Below are 25,946 nucleotides of genomic sequence, written 5' to 3'. Positions count from 1 at the left end.
CAAAGTTCTCCAAGCTTGGCTTCAAAAGTTTATGAACCGAGAATCTCCAGATGCTCAAAATGTATTTAGAAAGGCAGAGCAAACAGAGATCATTGCTAACATCTGCTGGATCATAGAAAGAGCAAGGGAATTCCAGAAAAACATCAATTTCTGCTTCATGGACTAAGTTAAAGACTTTACTGTGTGGATCACAAGAAACTGTGGAAAATTCTTAAAAAGATGGAAATACCAGTTCACCATACCTGCCTCCTGCAAAACCTATATATGGGTCAAGAAACAACAGTTAGAACCAGACATGGAATAACAGACTGGTTCCAAATTGGGAAAGGAATATGTCAAGTCTGTATATTGTAACCCTGTTTATTTAACTTGCATGCAGACTGCATCATGAGAAATGCCAGGCTGGATGAAGCTCAAGGTGGAATCAAGAGTGCTAGGACATTGTACAGGAGACAGGGATCAAGACTATCCCCATGGAAAAGAAATGCAGAAAATCAAAATGGCTGTCTGGGGAGGCCTTACAAATAGCTGCGAAAAGAAGAGAAGCGAAAAACAAAGGAGAAAAGGATAGATATAAACATCTGAATGCAGAGTTCCAAAGAATAGCAAGAAGAGATAAGAAAGCCTTCTTCAGCGATCAATGCAAAGAAATAGAGGAAAACAACAGAATGGGAAAGACTAGAGATCTCTTTAAGAAAATCAGAGATACCAAAGGAACATTTCATGCAAAGATGGGCTCGATAAAGGACAGAAATGGTATGGACCTAACAGAAGCAGAAGATATTAAGAACAGGTGGCAAGAATACACAGAACTGTACAAAAAAGATCTTCACGACCCAGATAATAACGATGGTGTGATCACTCACCTAGAGCCAGACATCCTGGAATGTGAAGTCAAGTGGGCCTTAGAAAGCATCACTACGAACAAAGCTAGTGGAGGTGATGGAATTCCAGTTAAGCTATTCCAAATCCTGAAAGATGATGCTGTGAAAGTGCTGCACTCAATATGCCAGCAAATTTGGAAAACTCAGCAGTGGCCACAGGACTGGAAAGGGTCAGTTTTCATTCCAATCCCAAAGAAAGGCAATGCCAAAGAATGCTCAAACTACGGCACAATTGCACTCATCTCACACACTAGTAAAGTAATGCTCAAAATTCTCCAAGCCAGGCTTCAGCAATATGTGAACCGTGAACTTCCTGATGTTCAAGCTGATTTTAGAAAAGGCAGAGGAACCAGAGATCAAATTGCCAACATCTTCTGGATCATGGAAAAAGCAAGAGAGTTCCAGAAAAACATCTATTTCTTCTTTATTGACTATGCCAAAGCCTTTGACTATGTGGATCACAATAAACTGTGGAAAATTCTGAAAGAGCTGGGAATACCAGACCACCTGATCTGCCTCTTGAGAAATTTGTAGGCAGGTCAGGAAGCAACAGTTAGAACTGGACATGGAACAACAGACTGGTTCCAAATAGGAAACGGAGTATGTCAAGGCTATATATTGTCACCCTGTTTATTTAACTTATATGCAGAATACATCATGAGAAACGCTGGACTGGAAGAAACACAAGCTGGAATCAAGATTGCTGGGAGAAATATCAATAACCTCAGATATGCAGATGACACCACCCTTATGGCAGAAAGTGAAGAGGAACTAAAAAGCCTCGTGATGAAAGTGAAAGAGGAGAGTGAAAAAGTTGGCTTAAAGCTCAACATTCAGAAAACGAAGATCATGGCATCTGGTCCCATTACTTCATGGGAAATAGATGGGGAAACAGTGGAAACAGTGTCAGACTTTATTTTCGGGGGCTCCAAAATCACTGCAGATGGTGATTGCAGCCATGAAATTAAAAGACGCTTACTCCTTGGAAGGAGAGTTATGACCAACCTAGATAGCATATTCAAAAGCAGAGACATTACTTTGCCAACAAAGCTCCATCTAGTCAAGGCTATGGTTTTTCCTGTGGTCATGTATGGATGTGAGAGTTGGACTGTGAAGAAGGCTGAGCGCCAAAGAATTGATGCTTTGGAACTGTGGTGTTAGAAAAGACTCTTGAGAGTCCCTTGGACTGCGAGGAGATCCAACCAGTCCATTCTGAAGGAGATCAGCCCTGGGATTTCTTTGGAAGGAATGATGCTAAAGCTGAAACTCCAGTGCTTTGGCCACCTCATGCAAAGAGTTGACTCATTGGAAAAGACTCTGATGCTGGGAGGGATTGGGGGCAAGAGGAGAAGGGGACGACACAGGATGAGATGGCTGGATGGCATCACTGACTCGATGGACGTTAATCTCAGTGAACTCCAGGAGTTGGTGATGGACAGGGAGGCCTGGCATGCTGCGCTTTATGGGGTTGCAAAGAGTTGAACACGACTGAGCGACTGATATGATCTGATGCAGATGACACCAGTCATATGGCAGAAAGCAAAGAGGAATTAAAGAGCCTCTTGATGAAGATGAAGGAGGAGAGTGAGATAGCTCGCTTCAAACTCGACATTCAACAAGTGAAAATTTTGGCATCCAGTCGCATCCATTCAGTTCAGCCACTCAGTTGTGTCCAACTCTGTGACCCCATGGACTACAACAATCCAGGTTTCCCTGTCCATCATCATCTCCCAGAACTTGCTCAAACTCATGTCCATAGTGTCTGTGTAGTCATCCAACCATTTCATCCTCTGTCTTCCCCTTCTCCTCCTGCAGGTATTAGTAATCAGCTGCCTGTTGCTCTGGCTAAGCCATAAGAAACACACCATGGGAAAAGAATAAAAGCAAAACATAGCAATACCGTATAATCTAAACAAAAGTACATTAAGTTATTAGTTGGGTCGTCATGGCCTGCTAAACTAAGAAAAAACAGTGTGGACCTTGAAATGCTGGTCAGTGAAAGTTCAGAACTCTGCTTGTGCACACACCAAGATGTTTTCCCAAGGTATATTCGGGTCTATGATCTCCAGCTGGGGCTACTCCTTGTACAAAAACATAACAAAGACAGTTCAAAGTAATCAGTAAAATGAGAGATGTGATCAGGGACACGGGAGGTTGATTTTATTGTGGTACAACAGATACTTTCTGCATGCCAGGACACTAAATAAAAGTGATGTGTCTCTGAAGAACAGGGCTCTTGATCAGAAGGTCTTGATTCCCACCTTTAAATCTTTAATTCTGTCTCTAGTTTCTTTTCCCCAAACTGTGTGTCAACCACTTTTGAGCCCTATATGCTGGGCAACAGGGTCTTTTCTAATGAGTCAGTTCTTAGCAAAAGGTGGCCAAAGTATCAGAGCTTCAGCTTCAGCATCAGTCCTTTCAATGAAAATTCAGGACTGATTTCCTTTAGGATTGACTGGTTGGAACTCTTTGCAGCCTAAGTGACTTTCACAAGTCTTTTCCGATTCCACAGTTCAAAAGCATCAACTCTTCAGTGCTCAGCTCTCTTTATGGTCCAACTCTTCCATCCATACTTGACTACTGGAAGAATCATAGCTTCACTAGAAGGACCATGGCAAATAGATGGGGAAACAATGGAAACAGTGACAGACATTATATGGGGGGGGGGGGGGGGCTACAAAATCACTGTGGATATGACTGCAGCCATGAAATTAAAAGACGATTGCTCCTTGGAAGAATTTCAATGACAGATTTAGGTACCACATTAAAAATCAGAAACATCACTTGCTGACAAAGGTCCATCTAGTCAAAGCTAATTTTTTTCCAGTAATCATACAGATGTGAGAGGTGGACCATAAAGAAGGCTGAGTGCTGAAAAAATGATGTTTTTCATCTGTGGTGTTGGAGAGAACTCTTGAGAGTCCCTTGAAACCCCAAGGAAATCAAACCAGTCAATCCTAAATGAAATCAACCCAGAATATTCATTAGAAGTATTGATGTTGAAGCTGAAGCTACAGAACTTTGGCCACTTGATGGTGGCGCAAATTCATCTGAAAAGACTCAGATTCTGAAAAAGATTGAAGGCAGGAGGAGAAGATGGCAACAGTGGATGAGATAGTTGGAGGGTGTCACTGATTCAGTGAACATGAGACCAAAGGCCTGGATATAGTTTAGGATGGGGAAGCCTAGAGCGCTGCAGTCCATGAGATCGCAAAGAGTCGGACACGACTGCGCAACTTAACAACAACACGTTGTTGCATGGTAGAAACCAATGCAACATTTTAAATTAGTTATATCCCAATTAAAAATAAGTTAAACAAACAAGAGAGACACTGATAAGTGACTTAATAGTGAAAAGTCATTAAATATTTTTAAAATTTATGTTTAAAAAATAATTTTAATCTCGAATGTCACTGCATGTTTATAGACTTATACAAAATTTCTAGTAAGAATTTATCTGATATATAGAAACATTTACAACTCTGGCAAATATTTTAATTTTAATATAGTTTCTTTTTTCCAAAGAATATATTTGTTTTATTTATATGAAATATAGTTACATAATAAATGTACTCCTTCATTACTGAGAATTTATTTGTCTGTGATCACAGCTAACTACCATGTTGTACAAAGTTCCCCAGAACTTATTTTATTACTCAAAGTTTGTTCCCTGTTACTCAAAGCTTGTCTTTCCATTCTTCCAACTCCTAGACCCTGGAAAACACCAATCTACGCTCTACTTCCGGAGAAGGCAATGGCACCCCACTCCAGTACTCTTGCCTGGAAAATCCAATGGATGGAGGAGCCTGGTAGGGTGCAGTCCATAGGGTCGCTAAGAGTCAGACACGACTGAGTGACTTCACTTTCACTTTTCACTTTGATGCATTGGAGAAGGAAATGGCAACCCACTCCAGTGTTCTTGCCTGGAGAATCCCAGGGACGGGGAAGCCTGGTGGGCTGCCGTCTATGGGGTCACACAGAGTCGGACATGGTTGAAGCGACTTAGCAGCAGCAGCACTCTCTACTTCTATGAGTTTCAGTTATTATGCTGCATGTATAAATGACTGTAAATAATATTTGTCATTCACTGACTTACTTCACCTAGGACAATACCATGGTTTTAAATATGGAAGTATTTCCTTTGTGTTCTTTGCTAAATAATATTCTTTCACTGCATATACCACATTGTCTTTATCTATTCATTCACTGAAAGACACTAAGGTTTAATTCACGCCTTGATTTTGTGAATAATACAGCAATTAGCACTGGGGTGAAGCTATCAAATTGTCAACATCCGTCGGATCATCGAAAAAGCAAGAAAGTTCCAGAAAAACATCTACTTCTGCTTTATTGACTATGCCAAAGCCTTTGACTGTGTGGACCGCAACAAACTCTAGAAAATTCTTAAAGAGATGGGAATACCAGAACACCTGACCTGCCTCCTGAGAAATCTGTATACAGGTCAGGAAGTAACAGTTAGACCTGGACATGGTACAACACACTGTTTCCAAATTGGAAAAGGAGTATGTATGTCAAGGCCATATATTGTCACCCTTATTTAACTTATTTAATTTATAGGCAGAGTACATCATAAGAAACGCTGGGCTAGAGGAAGAACAAGCTGGAATCAAGATTGCTGGAAGAAACAGCAATAACCTGAGACATGCAGATGACACCACCCTTATGGCAGAAAGCAAAGAAGAACTAACGAGCCTCTTGTTGAAATGAAAGAGGAGAGTGAAAAAATTGGCTTAAATTCAACATTCAGAAAACTAAGATCATGACATCCGGTCCCATCTTTCATGGCAAATAGATGGGGAAACAGTGGAAACAGTGACAGACTATTTTGGGGGGGCTCCAAAATCACTGCAGATGGTGACCGCAGCCACAAAATTAAAAGACACTTGCTCCTTGGAAGAAAAGTTATGACCAAACTAGACAGCATATAAAAAGCAGACACATTACTTTGCTAACAAAGATCCATCTAGTCAAAGCCATGGTTTTTCCAGTAGTCATGTATGAATGTGAGAGCTTGACTATAAAGAAAGCTGAGTGCTGAAGAACTGATGTTTTTAAACTGTGGTATTGGAGAAGACATCTTTTTTGGGTGTTAGTTCTAAAACGTCTTGTAGGTCTTCATAGAACCTTCAACTTCAGCTTCTTCAGTGTTACTGGTTGGGGCATAGACTTGGATTACTGTGATATTGAATTGTTTGCCTTGGAAACGAACAGAGATCATTCTGTCGTTTTAGAGATTGCATCCAAGTACTGCATTTCACACTCTTTTTTTAACCATGATGGCCACTCCATTTCTTCTGAGGGATTCCTGCCTCAGTAGTAGATATAATGGTCATCTGAGTTAAATTCACCCATTCCAGTCCATATCAGTTTGCTGATTCCTAGAATGTCGACATTCAGTCTTGCCATCTCTTGTTTGACCACTTCCAATTTGCCTTGATTCATGGACCTGACATTCCAGGTTCCTATGCAATATTGCTCTTTACAGCGTCGGACGTTGCTTCTATCACCAGTCACATCCACAGCTGGGTATTCTTTTTGCTTTGGTTCCATCCCTTCATTCTTTCTGGGGTTATTTCTCCACTGATCTCCAGTAGCATATTGGAGAACTAACACCCCAAAAAAGATGTCCTTTTCATTATAGGGGACTGGAATGCAAAAGTAGGAAGTCAAGAAACACCTGAAGTAACAGGCAAATTTGGCCTTGGAATACAGAATGAAGCAGGGCAAAGACTAATAGAGGTTTGCCAAGAAAATGCACTGGTCATAACAAACACCCTCTTCCAACAACACAAGAGAAGACTCTATACATGGACATCACCAGATGGTCAACACCGAAATCAGACTGATTATATTCTTTGCAGCCAAAGATGGAGAAGCTCTATACAGTCAAAAAAAATAAGACCAGGAGATGACTGTGGCTCAGACCATGAACTCCTTATTGCCAAATTCAGACTTAAATTGAATAAAGTAGGGAAAACTCATGTCCATAGAGTCGGTGATGCCATCCAGCCGTCTCATTCTCTGTCATCCCCTTCTCCTCCTGCCTTCAATCTTTCCCAGCATCACAGTCTTTTCAAATGCATCAGCTCTTCATATCAGGTGGCCAAAGTATTGGAGTTTCAGCTTCAAAATCTGTCCTTTCAGTGAATATTCAGGACTGATTTCCTTTAGGATGGACTAGTTGGATCTCCTTGCAGTCCAAGGGATTCACATTAGTCTCCTCCAATCAGATCAGATCAGTCTCTCAGTTGTGTCCAACTCTTTGTGACCCCATGAACCGCAGCACGCCAGGCCTCCCTGCCCATCACCAACTCCCAGAGTTCACCCAAACCCATGTCCATCGAGTCAGTGATGCCATCCAACCATCTCTGTCATCCCCTTCTCCTCCTGCCCTCAATCTTTCCCAGCATCAGGGTCTTTTCAAATGAGTCAGCTCTTCGCATGAGGTGGCCAAAGTATTGGAGTTTCAGCTTTATCACCAGTCCTTCCAATGAATACCCAGGACTGATCTCCATTAGGATGGACTGCGTGGATCTCCTGCTGTCCAAAGACTCTCAAGAGTCTTCTCCAACACCACAGTTCAAAAGCATCAATTGTTCAGCATTCAGCTTTGTTTAAAGTACAACTCTCATAGCCATACATGACCACTGGAAAAACCATAGCCTTGACTAGACAGACCTTTGTTGACAAGTAATGTCTCTGCTTTTAATATGCTGTCTAGGTTGGTCATAACTCTCCTTCCAATGAGTAAGTGTCTCTTTATTTCATGGCTGCAATCACCATCTGCAGTGATTTTGGACCCAGAAAAATAAAGTCTGACACTGTTTCCACTGTTTCCCTATCTATTTCCCATGAAGTGATGGAACCGGATGCCATGATCTTCATTTTCTGAATGTTGAGCTTTAAGCCAAATTTTTCACTCTTTTCTTTGACTTTCATCAAGAGGCTCTTTAGTTCTTCTTCACTTTCTTCCATAAAGGTAGTGTCATCTGCATATTTGAGGTTATTGATAGTTCTCCTGGCAATCTTGATTCCAGCTTGTGCTTCCTGCAGCCCAGTGTTTCTCATGATGTACTCTTTATATAAGTTAAATAAGCAGGGTGACAATATACAGCCTTGATGTACTCTTTTTCCTATTTGGAACCAGTCTGTTGTTCCATGTCCAGTTTTAACTGTTGCTTCCTGACCTGCATACAGGTTTCTCAATAGGCAACTCAGGTGGTCTGATGTTCTCATCTCTTTCAGAATTTTCCACAGTTTATTGTGATCCACACAGTACCTAGAGAACATATTAAAAAGCATATAAATTACTCTGCTGACAAAGATCTATATAGTAAAACTATCATTTTTCCAGCAGTCAGGTACGGATGTGAGATTTGGACCATAAAGTAAGCTGAGCGTCAGAAAATTGATGCTTTTGAGGTGTGGTATTGGATAAGGCTTTTGGGAATGCCTTGGACTGCAAAGAGATCAAACCAGTCTATCCTAAAGGAAATCAACCCTGAATATTCACTGGAAAGACTGATGCTGAAGCTGAAGCTCCAATAATTTGGCCACTTGATGTGAAGTGCTGACTCATTAGAAAATACCCTGACTATGGGAAAGATTGAAGGCAGGAGGAGAAGGGGACGAAGAGGACTAGATGCTTAGATGGCATCACTGTCTGGATGGACATGAATTTGAACGAGCTTGGGAGATGGTGATGGGCAGGAAAGCCTGATATGCTGCAGTCCATGGGGTCACAACGAGTCACACACAACTGAGTGACTGAACAATTCCAGGGGATCTCCTCACTCAGGAATCAAACCTGCATCTCCTGTAGCAACTGCATCGGCATGTAGTTTCTTTACCACTGAACCATAAAGAAGGCTGAGCACCAAAGATTTGATGCTTTCTGATTGTGGTGTTGGAGAAGACTCTTGAGAGTCCCTTGGAGAGCAAGGAGATCAAATCAATCAATCCTGAAGGAAATCAACTCTGAATATTCATGAAAGGACTGATGCTGAAGCTGAAACTCCAATACTTTGGCCACCTCATGTGAAGAACTGACTCACTGCAAAAAACCTGATGCTGGAGCAGATTGAAGGGAAAAGGAGAAGGGGGTGGCAGAGGATGAGATGGTTAGATAGTATCGCCACCTCAATGGGCATGTATTTGAGCAAACTCTAGGACAAAGTGGAGAATGGAGGAGCTTGTCATGCTGTAGTCAGTGGGGTCATAGTGTCAGACAAAACTTAGTGACTGAACAACATCAACAATTCTCATAGGTGTGAGGTGGGATTTTGATTTGCATTTCATGATGCTTAGTAGTATCAAGCCCCTTTTCAAGTACCTGTTGGCCATGTATATGTCTTCTTTGGGCAAATATGTATTCAGCAACTGCATTCATTTAAAAAAAATTTTTTGCTATTGAGTAATATGGGTTACTTATATCTTTTGTATATTAGTCTCTTATCAGATGTGTAGTTTTCAAAATATGCTCCAATTTTGTACATTGCCTTTCATTTTGTAAATCATTTATTTTGCTGTGTAGAAGCTTTTGAGCTTGATATAGCCCCACCTTTTAGTTTGCATTGGTTCCTTGTATTTTTGGTGTCATATCCCAGAATTTGATGCCAATACCCTTATCAAGAAACCTTCCCTCCTGTTTTATAATAGGAGTTTTATGGTTTCAGGTCTTCTTATGTTTAAGTCTTTAGTCCATTTCTAGTCAAATTGTGTAAGTAATGCAATGTGGTGGTTTAGTCACTAAGTCGTGTCTGTCTCTTGTGACACCATGGACTGTAGCCAGCCAGGCTCCTCTGTCGATGGGATTCTCCAGGTAAGAATACTGGAGTGGGTTGCCATTTCCTTCTCCAGGGGCTCTTGCTGACCCCAGAATTGAACCTGGGTCTCTTGCATTGAAAACAGATCTTTAACAACTGAACTCTGAGGGAAGTAATGTAATATATGGGTCCAAATTTTATTCTCCTGGATATAAATATCTAGTTTCCCTAGTACTACTTATTGAAAAAATAGCACTTTTCCTATTGAGTATTCTTCACATTTGTCAAATATTATTCAACTTTACATAGAGGGCTTTGTATCAGGGCTCTCTATCCTGTCCATTGGTCTGCATGTCTATTTTTATGACAATATCATCTTTTTAAAACTGCTATAAGTTTGTAGTACAGTTTTAAATTAGAATTGGGATGCCTCCAATGTCATTATTTCTTGGAACTGGTTTGGCTGTTTGAGATCTTTTGTAGCTTGACACAAATTTAGAATTTGTTTTTCTCTTTCTATGCTCCAGAAGGCCTTAAAAATTTGTCATTCAATCCATTCTTCTTTTTCTGCCAAGGAACTCTTTCTAGCTGAAAGTTCTCTCTTGGTGATGAGTAATACTGGCTTGGGGATGATGCTGGTAAAATAAAACTGTAATCATTCTGTTCTTGTGTGATTTAGCTCAGATTTTTTGTTCTACTGTGTTGCTAAAATTTCTTACATGGACTTTAGAGCACTCCCAGAGATGATTTTGCTCATGGATAGTGTCCAATTATTACTCTCTGTAGGAACAGGGAGGCTGGGGTCTTCTCTCTATTTATAAATTAACACGACGAAAGAGCAGAAGTAAGTTTCTAAACTGGTATTGGTTATAACTACCCAGATGGTGACTGCAGTCATGAAATTAAAAGATACTTGCTGCTTGGAAGAAAAACTATGACTACTTAGACAACATATTAAAAAGCAGAGACATAACTTTGCCAACAAAGGTCTATCTAGTCAATGCTATGGTTTTTCCAGTAGCCATGTATAGATGTGAGAGTTGAACTATAAAGAAAGCTGAGCATCAAAGAATTTATGCTTTTGAACTGTGATGTTGAAGAAGAGGCTTGAGAGTCACTTGGATTGCAAGGAGATCCAACCAGTCCATCCTAAAGGAAGTCAGTCCTGAATATTCATAGGAAGGACTGATGCTAAAACTGAAATTCCAATACTTTGGTCACTGATGCGAAGAACTGACTCATGGAAAAGACCTTGATGCTGGAAAAAATTGAAGGCAGGAGGAGAAGGGGAAGACAGATGATGGCATCACCAACTCAATGGATATGAGTTTGAGCAAGCTCTGAGAGTTGATGTTGGACAGAGAAGCCTGGCGTACTGCAGTCCATGGGGTCACAAAGAGTTGGACATGACTGAGCGACTGAACTGAACTGAATTGACATGAGGGAAGCTGAGTGGTTTTTCATTTTTATTTTTATGATTTTGTTGTGGTCACTAAATTCTTTATAGTGGTAATATCTGCAATTTTTAGGAAATAAAAGTATTATTGTTGATTTAAAAATTCATCTTTTTAACAATAAATTATTTTCTTTAAATAAATGTAGTATTTCTTTGAGGTTATAATCTATCACCCAGAAGGGGTAGGTGACAAAATACTTTCACAAAATTTAGGAAGTATAAAATAATCTTATTTGATATTAGGTGCACTGTAAATTATGCAAAATTTGTCAATTTCAAATTATATAAAGCTGATTATTGCTTCAAAAACAAAATGCTTCTTAGTTAAGAATATATTCTCTACTCACGAAGTATTGTTAATAACTGCTTTCAATGCATTCAGCAGATCTGCACTTGTCATTCTTTGCAAGTCTACTTCAACAGCTGTCCCTTTGGCTTTCATACGAACAAGATTATCATGCTGATCACCAAACAGAGGAATTCCAACCATAGGGACCCCGTGGTAAATAGCTTCATAGATCCCATTGGTTCCACAGTGAGTGATAAAAGCTCTGGTTTTGGGATGACCTAAAAATTGAAAGAAAAAATAAATAATTATTCTAAGTTGTAAGAGTGTCCAAAATAGAAAATCATGACACCTGCATAAACCAAATTCTATTAGGTAACATTTTCTATATAATTCTGTGTCATGAGAACACGTATAAATTCTTATAGGCTCTGAAGTAGCAGCAATTAATTACTCCATGCTAAGTGTAATTAGTGATTCCAGCAATTAAGTCATTCCACAGACAACTAAGAAGTTTCCTGCAAAATATATGATGAGAGTACTTGCCATTTGACAAATTATTGCAAGAAGAATACATCAATAAAAAAGAATGGAGGGACTGAAGAAACTAATCTTTTTCTATATGGGAAAGAGGAGGTGACATGTGCAGGGTTTCAATATGAAAATGTTGGCATAACAAGCTAGAAAGATAGGCTACATTAGTTCATGGTGTACTCTGTTTAAGAAAATAGGATTTGCATTTGACTTTATACTAATATGCAGCCATTTACATTATATATGAAATGTAGGTGAAATGGTTTGCCACATTTTTTTTTTTTTCCATAGAGAAGAGAGGTGTGAGAAAATGGTGAAGAGAATCAGGAGTGTGTTGCAATACTGTATACAAAAGTTAATGAAAGCCTCATCTAAAGGTAATTTCTCTGATTTGATCCTGAAGAGGGAGAGATTATGTCATAAGTGGGAGAGTCACCAAGATATAGTCTGGTTTCTCTGAACTCTTCTCAACTAGAATTTGATTTTGTGGCTCCACTATCTCTGCATTGCCCAATTTTAGCAAGCATTCTACTCGGTCAGTTGAGCTCTGCACTTTTCCATCCAATGAACTTCCACTATGTTCTTTTGTGATAAATTCCCCATTTTTCTTTCTGCATACAAATTGTTTCCAGTCTCTCTGTTTTATTGTAAAAGTCCATTGTACTAATAACTATACTTATGGTGATGGTCTTGAGTAAATGTGCTTTACAGTCTTTAACAAGTGTCATGAATAATCCTTTCTTTCAAAACTCCTGAAGCAACGTTAAGAACACATTATAGTTATTTTTTTTCCTTATTTTAAATACAAATTTGTTGATATCTGTTATTGAATAATCATTCAGATTATACCTCATTCAGCTCTATTTATTTTTCTTCTCTTTGGTCTTACCAAGAAGATCATTCTGTGGAATCCATTTATATAGCCGGGTATTGGCTCCTAGTGTTTCAGGTTTCTTTCCTGTGTATCTCCACAGAACCTATTAAGATAAATGTCTTTATTAGAAGGTTTTAGAATCACATCCTGTCAGAAGAAGTTAACCTACCCTGATGACTCAGATGGTAAAGAATCTGCCCACAGTACTGTAGACAGGGGTTTGATCCCTGGATCAGGAAGATCCCCTGAAGAAGGAAATGGCAACCCACTCCAGTATCCTTGCCTGGAATATCCCATGGATGGAGGAACCTGGCAGGCTATAGTCTATGGGGTTGCAAAGAGTCAGACACGCCTAAGTGACTTGACTTCAATCAAATTTGATGCCTCCAGGTAATGCACAAGTAAACTGAGTCCATACATGATTAGGTGATGAATGTTTTTAAACCATAAACACTACAGCCATGTTTTCAAAGGCTTGCAATGATCCTAGTCAATAGCCTTTCATCTTCGGGTTAATTCTAACTTAACCCAATGAAGAAAAATGATGAAGATGTAGATGAAGAAAAATGACAATCTGTATCTGAAAGAACTACATATGGTGTTACTACGCCACTCTGGTAAAGAGGAATTTTGAGACAAAGATTTCAGAGGCAAAGGGGAGGGATGTTATTTACCTCTTCTGAACTATTTTTTACATACTTACTAGTAATGTAGACTCATACGGTAAAATATTCATAATCATATTTATAATTTTCAAGTATTCTAAGTCTAGAGTTTGGCGGCATTAAAAACATCCACATTGTGTAACCGTCATGGCATCCAGTCACACAGTCGTGTCCGACTCTTTGCGACCCCGTGGACTGCAGCCTGCCAGGCTCCTCTGTCCATGAGGATTCTCCAGGTAAGATTACTGGAGTGGGTTACCATGCTGTCCTCCAGGGAATCTTCCTGACCCATTGGAGTTGGTGATGGACAGTGAGGCCTGGCGTGCTGCAGCTCATGGGGTCGCAAAGAGTTGGACATGACTTGAGCGCCTGAACTGAGAAAAAAGATGTCACTCAGGTAAAACCCAGAATGGTATCAATAAAAAATGATAGTTTGCTGGAACATTGTAAAGTACACTCCTAAATCTTTTACTGTATTGTTAGTGTTTTAAATGTTGAAAAATCATTATTTCGGATTTCATTTAGGATTATTTTTAGGATTCATTATTTAGCATTATTAGAAGAATCATTATTTAGGATTATTTTTAACCTAAGCTCTTATTTCCAGGTTCAATTATGACAATGCTCAAAATCAGTAATTACTAGAAAATATAGTCCCAAGACATTCTGAGAATCAAACCTATTATTTTGAATATCTTTTCCTTTATTCTCTGTTATGTTATTTGTTACTTGTTTATATGTTTCAGATTTAAAGAAATATAAGAATAGCAAAAAGCGTTAGGTTACATGGATGCCTTAAAACCTAACACACAAAGCTGACTGATGGTTTAACAGTAGCAAATAATTAATTTTCATTTATTATTTAAAGAAAATACTGCAATAGAATTTCCTGTTAAAAATGCCAGGTTTAAAGCAAGATATCAATAAAATATCCCCTTTTATCATTTATACATTTTCTTTATAGCTCACTTAAGTTGCAACTAACAATATCGATACCCTTTCCAAATTTTACAAGCATACTTTTACTGTGAACTTCATGGATTTTAAAACAGCTATCCCTGAAAAAAATAAATAAATAAATAAAATGACCTTCTGAGGAATCTGGGCAAGGGCTGATGCAATCATATTAGACTTTTCTTCTGAGAGGTTTTTGATCATTGACCCCAGAGTAAACACCACGACTCCATCTTCTCCAGAGCTTTGAACAAACTCTTCGAACTCCTGTGAAAAAAAGTCTTTGTAATATAAAAGCTTACAGTTATAATAGATGTCACATTCTTCTCAATGTGTCTGAATTATGGGAGCAATTCTGTACTTTCATATGTTAATGATTTCAGTGTATGATCAGTTCAGTTCAGTTCAGTCGCTCAGTCGTGTCCGACTCTTTGTGACCCCATGAATAGCAGCACGCCAGGCCTACCTGTCCATCACCAACTCCCGGAGTTCACCCAGACCCACGTCCATCGAGTCAGTGATGCCATCCAGCCATCTCATCCTCTGTCATCCCCTTCTCCTCCTGCCCCCAATCCCTCCCAGTATCAGAGTCTTTTCCAGTGAGTCATCTCTTGGCATGAGGTGGCCAAAGTACTGGAGTTTCAGCTTTAGCATCATTCCTTCCAAAGAAATCCCGGGGCTGATCTCCTTCAGAATGGACTAGTTGGATCTCCTTGCAGTCCAAGGGACTCTCAAGAGTCTTCTCCAACACCACAGTTCAAAAGCATCAATTCTTCGGCGCTCAGCCTTCTTCACAGTCCAACTCTCACATCCATACATGACCATGGGAAAAACCATAGCCTTGACTAGACGAACCTTTGTTGGCAAAGTAATGTCTCTGCTTTTGAATATGCTATCTAGGTTGGTCATAACTTTCCTTCCAAGGAGTAAGCGTCTTTTAATTTCATGGCTGCAATCACCATCTGCAGTGATTTTGGAACCCCAAAAAATAAAGTCTGACACTGTTTCCACTATTTCCCCATCTATTTCCCATGAAGTAATGGGACCAGATGCCATGATCTTCGTTTTCTGAATGTTGAGCTTTAAGCCAACTTTTTCACTCTCCTCTTTCACTTTCATCAAGAGGCTTTTTAGTTCCTCTTCACTTTCTGCCATAAGGGGGGTGTCATCTGCATATCTGAGGTTACTGATATTTCTCCTGAAAATCTTGATTCCAGCTTGTGTTTCTTCCAGTCCAGCATTTCTCATGATGTACTCTGCATATAAGTTAAATAAGAAGGGTGACAATATACATCCTTGATGAACTCATTTTCCTATTTGGAACCAGTCTGTTGTTCCAGTGTATAATAGATGACCGGAAATCCTTATTAGGTGAATTAAAAATTATTGTTCCTAAAAGCTGATTTGGTAAGGTATATTGAGGTATGAATGTGTCTTTGTGCATGTGTGTTTGTGTTTACAAGTTATTGACGGCCTGTTATCTTTTGCCATTTTCTGAACTCTTTACATGTATCATTTAACTTAGATATATGGTGATTTTATGAGATATGTATACATTTACAGATGGGAAATCTATCTCCATAAGGTTAAGTAATTTGTCCAAGTCTACACAGCAGTAGCTGGCAGAGAAAATTTCTACCTTTAAGTTAAATAGTTCAGGTGCTGCAGTTTTTATTTAGCCTTAGATGCTAATAAGGTTGTTTTCATTTTTTCTGCTGAATTATGGTCAGTACAATGACACAATTTTGGTATATTTACTTTTCTCTGTTTTCTAAACTTCTATTTTCTTTTATTTTGATTAGATTTGTTTTTTTTATATGAGCTTCCACATATACAATTAGGAATGAAGTAGCCATGTAACTCCTGTCCAGACAAGTAATGCAGAAATACCTATAAAACATACTCTGAGGGTTATAGGAATATAGTAGAAATATATAGCTTTGAATTAAAAATAAAGACAACATATTTATCATACTGAAATAAATTTTTTTATCTTTTTAAATACTAGCAAAATTAAGCCAATTAAGTAAGACAAAAAAAGAAATGTGTTTTTGAGGCGTGAAATGGAAAAACAGGGAAGAAATTTATATTAAGGGATTTTTCACATGGTTATTGGAGAAGGAAATGGCAACCAACTCCATTCTTGCCTGGAGAATCCCATGAACAGAGAAGTCTGGGAGGTTGCAGTCTATGGGGTCTCAAAGAGTCAGATAAGACTGAAGTGACTTAGCACTCATGCCCATGGTTATGGAGACTGTCAAGTTTAATCTGCAGAACAGCACATTAGGCTGGAGATTCAGAGAAGAGCCCCTGCTGTAGTTCAAGTCTGAAGGCTGCCTACTGGCAGAATTCAGACTTTTATTCTAGTCACATCTTCAACTAATTGAATGAGGCTTACTCACATAATGGAGAGTAATTTGTTTAATTACGGTCCACATATTTCAAAATTGATTTCATCTAAAAATAGCCTCTCAATAACTTCTAGAAAAACGTTTGTCTAAATACCTGGGTATCCAGCCAGGCAAGTTGACACTTAAAGTTAACCATTACACTATGTTTAGAGATGATTTAACTAAAGATATAATGATATCTTTATGTTCAATTATAGCATAGTATTTGTAAGATACTAGGAAATATTTTTTAATTTATATAAAACACATTTTCATGAATAGTTAATGGACTCTGAACAAGAAAAGAAAACATTGAGGACTACTTCATTAGATAATAATACATAATCCAAAATAAAGACTACGCACCTTCTTACTGTAGTGTATAGTCTAAGAAAATAATGACCATTAAATTCTATGCCTGTTTTCTCCGTTTGGGGATCAAACACTGTTAACATTAAACCAGAAATCATTTTGAGATAAATACTCATAGCTGGATCAGGAAGATCCCCTGGAGAAGGGAATGGCAATTCCATTCCAGTATTCTTGACCGGAAAATTCCATGGACAGAGGAGCCTGACAGGCTACAGTCCATGGGGTCGCAAAGAGTCAGATACAACTGAGTGACTAACACTTCACGCTTCATTCATGTAGGACAATAATAAACACATTTAACTACCTTAGGCAGGGGCTTTGCAGGCTTGCAGTGCAGTCCTCTGACAAATTCAGTATTAGGTAAGTAAGGTTGAGGAAATTCAAAATCCCAGTAACTTCGAAACAACCACATGTCAGCTTTCCCCATAATCTCACATAGTGTGGTAGGTTTTCCTGAATAAAAATGAAGGATAAGAGAGGGAAAGGAATCTGATATGTGAAATGAGAGATATATCTTCACCTAATTTTCTAAGTAAATTCTTAAAGACCAATACCGAGCCTATGCAACCCAGGTTAAATCAATTGAATCAGTTAAATCAGTTGAAAAACTTTTACCCTGAAGAGTACACATAGTCAGATTATGAATAAGTAAACACATTTGGGCTTCTTTTGTGGCTCAGCTGGTAGTGAATCTGCCTGAAATGCTGGAGACCTGGGTTCGATCCCTGGGTTGGGAACATCCCTTTGAGAAGGGAAAGGCTACCCATTCTAGTATTCTGGTCTGGAGAATTCCATGGACTGTATAGTCCAAGGGGTCGCAAAGAATCCAACAGGACTGAGTGACTTTCATTTTCACTTTCAAACACAGATTTAAGTATGGAGCAAAGCCAAAAACCTGTTGCTTTCTCTCTGTCAATGGAGTCTTTCATCTTGATCTAAGTCTGAGCCCACTCAGGTGCTCCTATAAGTACAAGAAACAGGTAGCAATTCTCAGCCTTCTATGGGAGAGTCACACCTTCTTCTCTGGAATTCCAATTTATCTCATCCTCATTGCTCCAAAAGCCTCTGATTATGTTGAAAAACAACTTGTGTTTTGCCCATCTTTTTTTCTATTATTTTCAAGTGTGTTGTCACAACTAATTACATCCTGAATACTTTTAATGCAATTCTTAAAATGATTGTCTCCTTTGCTATAGTAAATGAAATTTCCTATTTTACAAGATTTTCTCCTCTTTGGTGAAAATATTGCACTGCATAATAATCTCTGGTGGTGAAATAGTTTCTATTTTATAGAGAATCTTACCCAGAGTTTTGGTGTCCTTTTGAAATATGTGCTCTGTGTCACTGATGGGAGGAAATAATAGCCATCTGGTTTCTCACTTTATGGCTTTGTGACTATTCTCCTTGATGTTCTAAGTGTGCTAAAGTTTTTATTAGAAAAATATGAGGGATTTTGTTCTCCTAGGAAGATCTATCTGCAATTAGAGATCAAGGCAAATTTCAGCAAATGAGGGCCTTGACTCTGGTGATTACAATATCCAGTTTCATACTCAGCACATATCTTTTGGAAAATGTGTGCACGTTTTATGGTTTTTTTTTTTTTTTTTTTTTTTACTTTTCTCTAACTTTTGAGTTAAAATACATTGAAATTAATTGTTAACTGGTATATTTCTGTCTGGTAGAAATTATCATTTCTCAAATTATGGTTTTATTGCCCTATAGGATTTTTTTGGACCATTTTTGTGTCTAACTTAGTGCTCTTATCCTAAAATTCCTTTACCCCTGAAGAGGTTTATAAATAGTTTCTCAATTTTTTTTAATGAATGTTTTCTTATTTTCTCATCAATTATTTGAACATAACTATGACATGCTTTAATGAATAATTTTATAAATTATTTATTAATTTATAATTATATATAAATTTATATTCATTGCAACCAAAAATTAAAAGACACTTACTCCTTGGAAGAAAAGTTATGACCTACCTAGATAGCACATTCAAAACCAGAGATATTACTTTGCCAACAAGGGCCTGTCTAGTCAAGGTTATGGTTTTTCTGGTGGTCATGTATGGATGTGAGAAATGGACTGTGAAGAAAGCTGAGCACTGAAGAATCGATGCTTTTGAACTGTGGTGTTGGAGAAGACTCTTGAGAGTCCCTTGGACTGCAAGGAGATCAATCAAGTCAATCCTAAAGGAAATCAATCCTGACTATTCATTGGAAGGACTGATGCTGAAGCTGAAACTCCAGTACTTTGGCCACCTGATGTGAAGAACTGACTCACTGGAAATGAACCTGATGTTGGGCAAGACTGAAGGCAGGAGAAGAAGGGGATGACAGAGGATGAGATGGTTGGATGGCCTCACCGACTCAATGGACATGAGTTTGAGTAGGCTAAGGGAGTTGCTGATGTACAGGGAAGCCTGGCAAGCTGCTATCCATGGGGTTTCAAAGAATCGGACATGACTGAGCGACTGAACTGAACTGAAAGTATAAGGAAAAATGAACTAGTTGAACTAATTCCAAATAACAGCCACTGCACACTTCACAGTAAGAGAAATGATCAACAAAACAAGAAGGCAGCCTATGAAAACAGAAAAAGTATTTGCAAACCATATGTCTGTGTAGGTGTGGTTATTGTTGTTGTTCAATCATTTGTTCATGTCCTACATTTTGCAGTGCCATGGACTGCAGCAATTCAGGCTTTCCTATCCTTCACCATCTCCCGGAGCCTGCTCAAACTCATGTCCACTGAGACAGTAGTTCCATCCAAACAGCTGATCCTCTGTCATCCCCATTTCCTCCTGCCTTAAATCCTGCCAGTATCAGGATTTTTTTCTAGTAAGATAGCTCTTCATATCAACCGGCCAAAATTCTGATACTTCAGCTTCAGCATCAATCCTTCCAAAAAATACTCAGGATTGATTTCCTTTAGGATTGACTGGTTTGATCTCCTTGCAGCCTAAGGGACTCTCAAGAGGCTTCTCCAACACCACAGCTCAAAAGTATCAGTTCTTCAGTGCTCAGCCTTCTTTATGGTCCAACTGTTGCATCAACAAAAAACTACTGGTTCAAACCATAGCTTTGACTATATGGACCTTTGTTGCCTAAGTAATGTCTCTGCTTTTTAATATGCTGTCTAGGTTTGTAATAGCTTTTCTTCCAATGTGTAAGGATCTTTTAATTTCATGTCTGCAGTCATCATTTGCAGTGATTTTGGAGCCCAAGAAAATAAAGTCTCTCACTGTTTCCATTGCTTCCCCATCTTTTTCTATGAAGTGATGGGACTGGATGCCATGATATTCATTTTTTGAATGTTGCGTTAAACCAATTTTTCACTCTCCTCTTTCACTTTCATCAAGTGTCTCTGTTGTTCCTCTTCACTTTCTGCCATAATGGTGGTGTCATCTGCATATCTGAGGTTATTGGTATTTCTCTTGGCAATCTAGATTCCAGTTTGTGCTTCATCCATCCTGGCATTTTGCATGATGTCTTCTGCATATAAGTTAAATAAGCAGGGAGTGGTTATACCTAATATACATCAGCCTTGACATATATCTTTCCCAATTTGGAACCAGTCTGTTGTTCCAGGTCCAGTTCTTACTCTTACTTTTGACCTCCATACAAGCTTTGCAGAAGTCAGGTAAGGTGGTCTGGTATTCCCATCTCTTGAAGAATTTTCCTGTTATTTTGTAATCCACACAGTCAAAGGCTTTGGCACAGTCAATAAAGCAGAAGTAGATGTTTTTTCTGGAACTCTATTTCTTTTTCTATGATCCAACAGATGATAGCAGTTGATCTCTGGTTCCTCAGCCTTTTCTAAATCCAGCTTGAACATCTGGTATTTCTCAGTTCACGTAGTGTTGCAGCCTGGCTTTGAGAATATTCAGCATTACTTTGCTAGTGTGTGAGATGAGTGCAATTTTGTGGTAGTTTGAACATTCTTTGGCATAGATTTTCTTTGGGATTGCAAAGAAACCTGATCTTATACAATCCTGTTGTCACTGCTGAGTTTTCCAAATTTGCTGGCTTATTGAGTGCAGCACTTTCACAGCATCATCTTTTCGGACTTGAAATAGCTCAACCGGAATTCCATCTCCTCCTCTAGCTTTGTTCATAGCGATGCTTTCTAAGGTCCCCTTAACTTCAGACTCCAGGATATCTGGCTCTTTGTGAATGATCACAGCATCATCGTTATCTGGGTCATGAGGATCTTTCTTGTATAGTTCTCCCATGTATTCTTGCCACCTCTTCTTAATTTCTTCTGTTATGTCCATACCGTTTCTGTTCTTTATTGTGACCATCTTTGCATGAAATGTTCCCTTAGCATCTCTAATTTTATTGAAGGGATCTCTAGTCTTTCCCATTCAATTTTTTTCCTCTGTTTCTTTGCATTTGTCACTTAAGAAGGCTTTCTTATCTCTCCTTGCTTTTCTTTGGAACTCTGCATTCAGATGGCTATAGCTTTCCTTTTCTTTTTTGCCTTTAGCTTCTCTTCTTTTCTCAGCTAATTGTTAGGACTCCTCAGATGTTTTGCCTTTTGTATTTCTTTTTGTTGGGGATAGTTTTGATCACTGCCTCCTGTACAATGTCATGAACCTCTGTCAATAGTTCTTCAAGCACTCTATCTATCAGATCTCATTCCTTAACCTATTTGTCATTTCCACTGTATGGGATATGATTTAGGTCATACCTGAATGGTCTAGTGGTTTTCCCTACTTTCTTAATTAAAGTCTGAATTGGGCAATAAGGAGTTTATGGTCTGTGCCACAGTCAGCTCCCGATATTGTTTTTGCTGACTGTATAGTTATTCTCCATCTTTGACTCCAAAGAATATAACCAATCTGATTCCAGTGTTGAACATCTGGTTATGTCCATGCATAGAGTCTTCTCTTGTGCTAATGAGGAGGGTGTTTTCTATGACCAGTTCCTTCTCTTGACTAAACTCTGTTAGCCTTTGCCCTGCTTCATTTTGTACTCCATGGCCAAGTTCGTTTGTTACTCCAGGTATCTCTTAACCTCCTGCTTTTGCATTCCAGTCCCCTATGATGAAAAGGACATCAACAAACAAGACAAAAGAGTAAAAGGTCATGTGCTCATCTTCTGTGTGAACTCCAAAGTTGCAACTAGCTGCTAAACAACCATGGACAGGAGAATGTTGGAGTCCACCAGAAAAAAGATATCCCAATTCCAAAGGCAAAGGAGAAGCCCAAATAAGACGGTAGGAGGGGCAAAATTGCATTTAGAATCAAGCCCCATAACTTGCCAGAGATATTTGGAGGACTCAAGCAAAATCTTGTGCCCACCGAGACCCAGACGTCCCTGCCACAGAGACTGAGCCAGACTTGCCTTTGATTGTTTGAGTGTCTTGTGCACAGGTACGGGTCAGCAGTGGTTTGCTGTGGGAACAGGGACTGACTGCAGCAAACCTGGATTACCCAGTGTGTGGCATGAGCCTCATGGAGGAGGTCGCCATTAGCCCCACCATAGAGCCACTGAGCACATGACATACAAACTGCAGAACAATTATGAAAAAGAAATTCTCACACTGGTAAGAAAGTTCTCGGACCCAGAACAGATTTTCCAACCTGGGAATCCAGCAAATCCAACTGAGAACCCCCAGGAAATTTGACTTTGGAGGCCGTGGGAGACTGAGCCAGACTTGCCTTTGAGTGTTCAGGAGTCTCTGGTGGAGGCAAGGGTTGAAAGTTTTGTCTCAGGCTAAACAACAGGGAAGGAACCTAGCCACACCTATCAGCAGAAAATTGGGTTAAAGATTCACTGAACATGGCCCCTCTCATCAGAACAAAACCCAGTTTCCCCCACAGTCTCTCCCATCAGGAAACTTCCACAAGCCTCTTATCCTTTTCATCAGAGGGCAGACAGAATGAAAATCACAGTCACAGAAAACTAACCACACTGATAATATGGACCACAGCCTTGTCTAACTCAGTGAAACTGTGAGCCATGCCTTGTAGGGCCTCCCAAGACTGATGGGTCATAGCGGAAAGTTCTGACAAAACCTGGTACACTGGAGAAGACAATGCCAAATCTCTTCACTATTCTTGTCTTGAGAACCCCACAAACAGTGTGAAAAGGCAAAAAGATATGACACTGAAAGATGAAATCTGTAGGTCGGTAGTTGCCCAATATGCTACTGGGGAAGAGTGGAGAAATAACTCCAGATATAATGAAGAGATGGAGCAAAAGCAAAAATAATGCCCAGGTGTAGATGTGACTGGTGATGGAAGTAAAGTCCGATGCTGTAAGAAGAATATTGCATAGGAACTTGGAATGTTTGGTCCATGAATCAGCATAAATTGGAAGTAATCAAAAAGGCGATAGCAAGAGTGAATATAGAGATTTTAGGAATCAGTGAACTAAAATGAACTGGAATGTGTGAATTTAATTCAGCTGACCATTATGTCTACTATCATGGGCAAGAATCATTTACAAGAAATGGGAGGGTGCCTTATAGTCAAGAAAAGAGTGTGAAATGAAGTACTTTGGTCCAATCTCAAAAATGACAGAAGTAGAAATTAGAAGTTCTCAAATAAATACTATTTGTATTTATGTGTAGTGATAGATATTATGGAGAGCTATTTGGTGATTATTTCACAATAGGTACAAATATCTAATCATCTTGTTGTATACCTGTGTTGAAACAAAATTATTTTAAGTCTGGGGAAGCAAAATTTTGCATAATAATTTCTCTACCAGTTGAGCCACTGTCCAGCACTCCCTGTTTTAGTGTGCAATGTGCTTCTGTGCATTATACATTAACTAGATCCCCTCAGAAGACACAGGGAAGTTTACTCCACAAAAAAAGTAATTTCCTCCTGGCACCAGCAAGGTAACTCATTATAAGCTAACATTCTTTCCTTAATCTTTTAAGGAGTCACAATGACCCACTACTCATTTTTTAGGACTACATAAACTGGCAATATAATGTTCTGATGTATAACACTTTCAAGAATAACCCCTTCCCTTAAAAATTCATATGACAGTTCTTTAACTTCTAATGGGCAGAGCATTCCTCAGAGCTTCCTGACAGATTTTCTCCAGGGTCATAATCCTCAGATTGGCTCAAATGAAATCTTCCATACTATTCTAGGTTGACTATTGACTAATTTTTTATCACCATCTGAAACTAATACAGTGTAGCATGTTAGTAATACCTTAAAAAATCTAACTAAATAATACATGAAAGGATGTGCTTTCTCAAAGGTAATTTGCCTCTTACGCAAAATTTCCTTACCATAATCACATAAACATAATAAAAAATAAATTATTCAAAAGCAAAAAAAAGGGGGGGTAAATGGGCTTGTTCAAATAGAGAAAAAATTTATGCTCAGGGTCAAAGTCACTAGTTGACTTCTAATGACCTCTAACCTTAAATAGAACAACAAGAACAAAACACTGAAGTAAGGTAAAAATCTAGAAACATGGTCCTATAGGAAAAAGTCTTCTTTCATTTTTACACTTTTGAAAACAAGACCAAATGAAACCAAACTACATTATTTATTTTCTAGTTTCATGCTCATCACATTGCAAACCATTCCTTCATAGAACACAAATATAAAGCCTTAGGAAGAGCAAGTTAATCAGGAAGAAAACAGGTTGTGAAACAGGAGGAGCAAGAACACAGAGTAGTCCAAGGTTATGGAAATTAAGCACACTGTCAGATTTGGGTTTTCCAGACACTCCAAAAACTTAAGCTTAAATATGGAGAATATTCCTTCTTGGATATATATCAGGGTTCTTCTAGTGGCTCAGATGGTAAAGAATCAACCTGAAATGCAGGAGACCCGGGTACGATCTGTGAGTTGGGAAGATCCCTTAGAAGAGGGAATTTTATGATTCAATCATATAATACAAAACCAAAAAAAAGAGTGTTATTAACTTATATTCAAAACAGTGTAGCCACCCTAAAATACCATTTGTAAGTTTTCATACAGTCAGATAAATGTTTACATTATTTATAGAATGTAAGAATATTTATTATATACATATTATTCTTACCTAAAACCTTGCTGTAATATTCATCCCATTCTGGAAATATATAATATGAATATATCATGTCACTCACTGTATACAGTAACCAGTTCTCCAGCCTCTGTATAAAAGTCATCTTGTCTGTCAGTCTTGATGTGACACCGGGAACATATGAAGAAGGCATAGGAAGCCCAGCACACAGTCTTTCAATGACATTCCCATAGAAAAGTCGAAAAGTGTATATAAATGGAATATTCAGGAGTTCAGCCACCAATTCCCCACAAAAACTTAAAGGGTCAGCAATACAGACATCGAACTTAGCTGCCTGTAGCCTGCTGAGTAACTCCTTGTATGTGATAGCACTGTCACACACTCTTTTGTTTGTTAATAAAAATTTTCTGACTAAGTCTGCCAGTTTTATTTGGATTTCCCACCATGAGAGTTTTGGCAGTTCAAAAATTTCTTCATAGAGCATGCTATTGAACTCTTCCATGAAAGTTTCTTCAGTTACTGAAAGCTGGAGGATCTCCACATGATAGGGAATCTTGGTATGATCAATCAGAAGACTTTGTGAAGGTACCAGGACAGTTATCTCATGCCCACGAAGGTGAAGCTCTTCTAGAATAACTTGTAAATTAATCCAGTGACTAAAATCTACAGGCCATACAAGAACTTTGCCCATCCTCCCGGAGTCAAGGAGACATAGATGCAGCATGAAAAGGATGCAGAAGCCTTTCAGTGTCTTCAT

At 38.8% G+C, this 25,946-nt stretch overlaps 1 protein-coding gene across 1 annotated transcript in view; it reads right to left on the bottom strand.

Moving 5' to 3' along the window:
• Nucleotides 1-25,946, bottom strand: part of LOC147370546 (UDP-glucuronosyltransferase 2C1-like) — a 30,596-nt gene extending 4,650 nt beyond the window's left edge. The window contains exons 1-5 of the mRNA XM_086405523.1: nt 25,226-25,946; nt 17,506-17,654; nt 14,575-14,706; nt 12,836-12,923; nt 11,474-11,693 (exon numbers count right to left, since the gene is read on the bottom strand). Coding sequence (XP_086261649.1) covers nt 11,474-11,693; nt 12,836-12,923; nt 14,575-14,706; nt 17,506-17,654; nt 25,226-25,946 — 1,310 coding nt within the window. The remainder of the gene's footprint in view (nt 1-11,473; nt 11,694-12,835; nt 12,924-14,574; nt 14,707-17,505; nt 17,655-25,225) is intronic.

The sequence above is a fragment of the Bos grunniens genome, chromosome 6 (genome assembly GCF_055505025.1).
Source record: "Bos grunniens cultivar Pamir isolate PY7600 chromosome 6, Bosgru_T2T1.0, whole genome shotgun sequence".
NCBI classification, from domain to species: Eukaryota; Metazoa; Chordata; class Mammalia; order Artiodactyla; family Bovidae; genus Bos; species Bos grunniens.
This window is presented reverse-complemented; position numbering and strand designations above follow the sequence as displayed.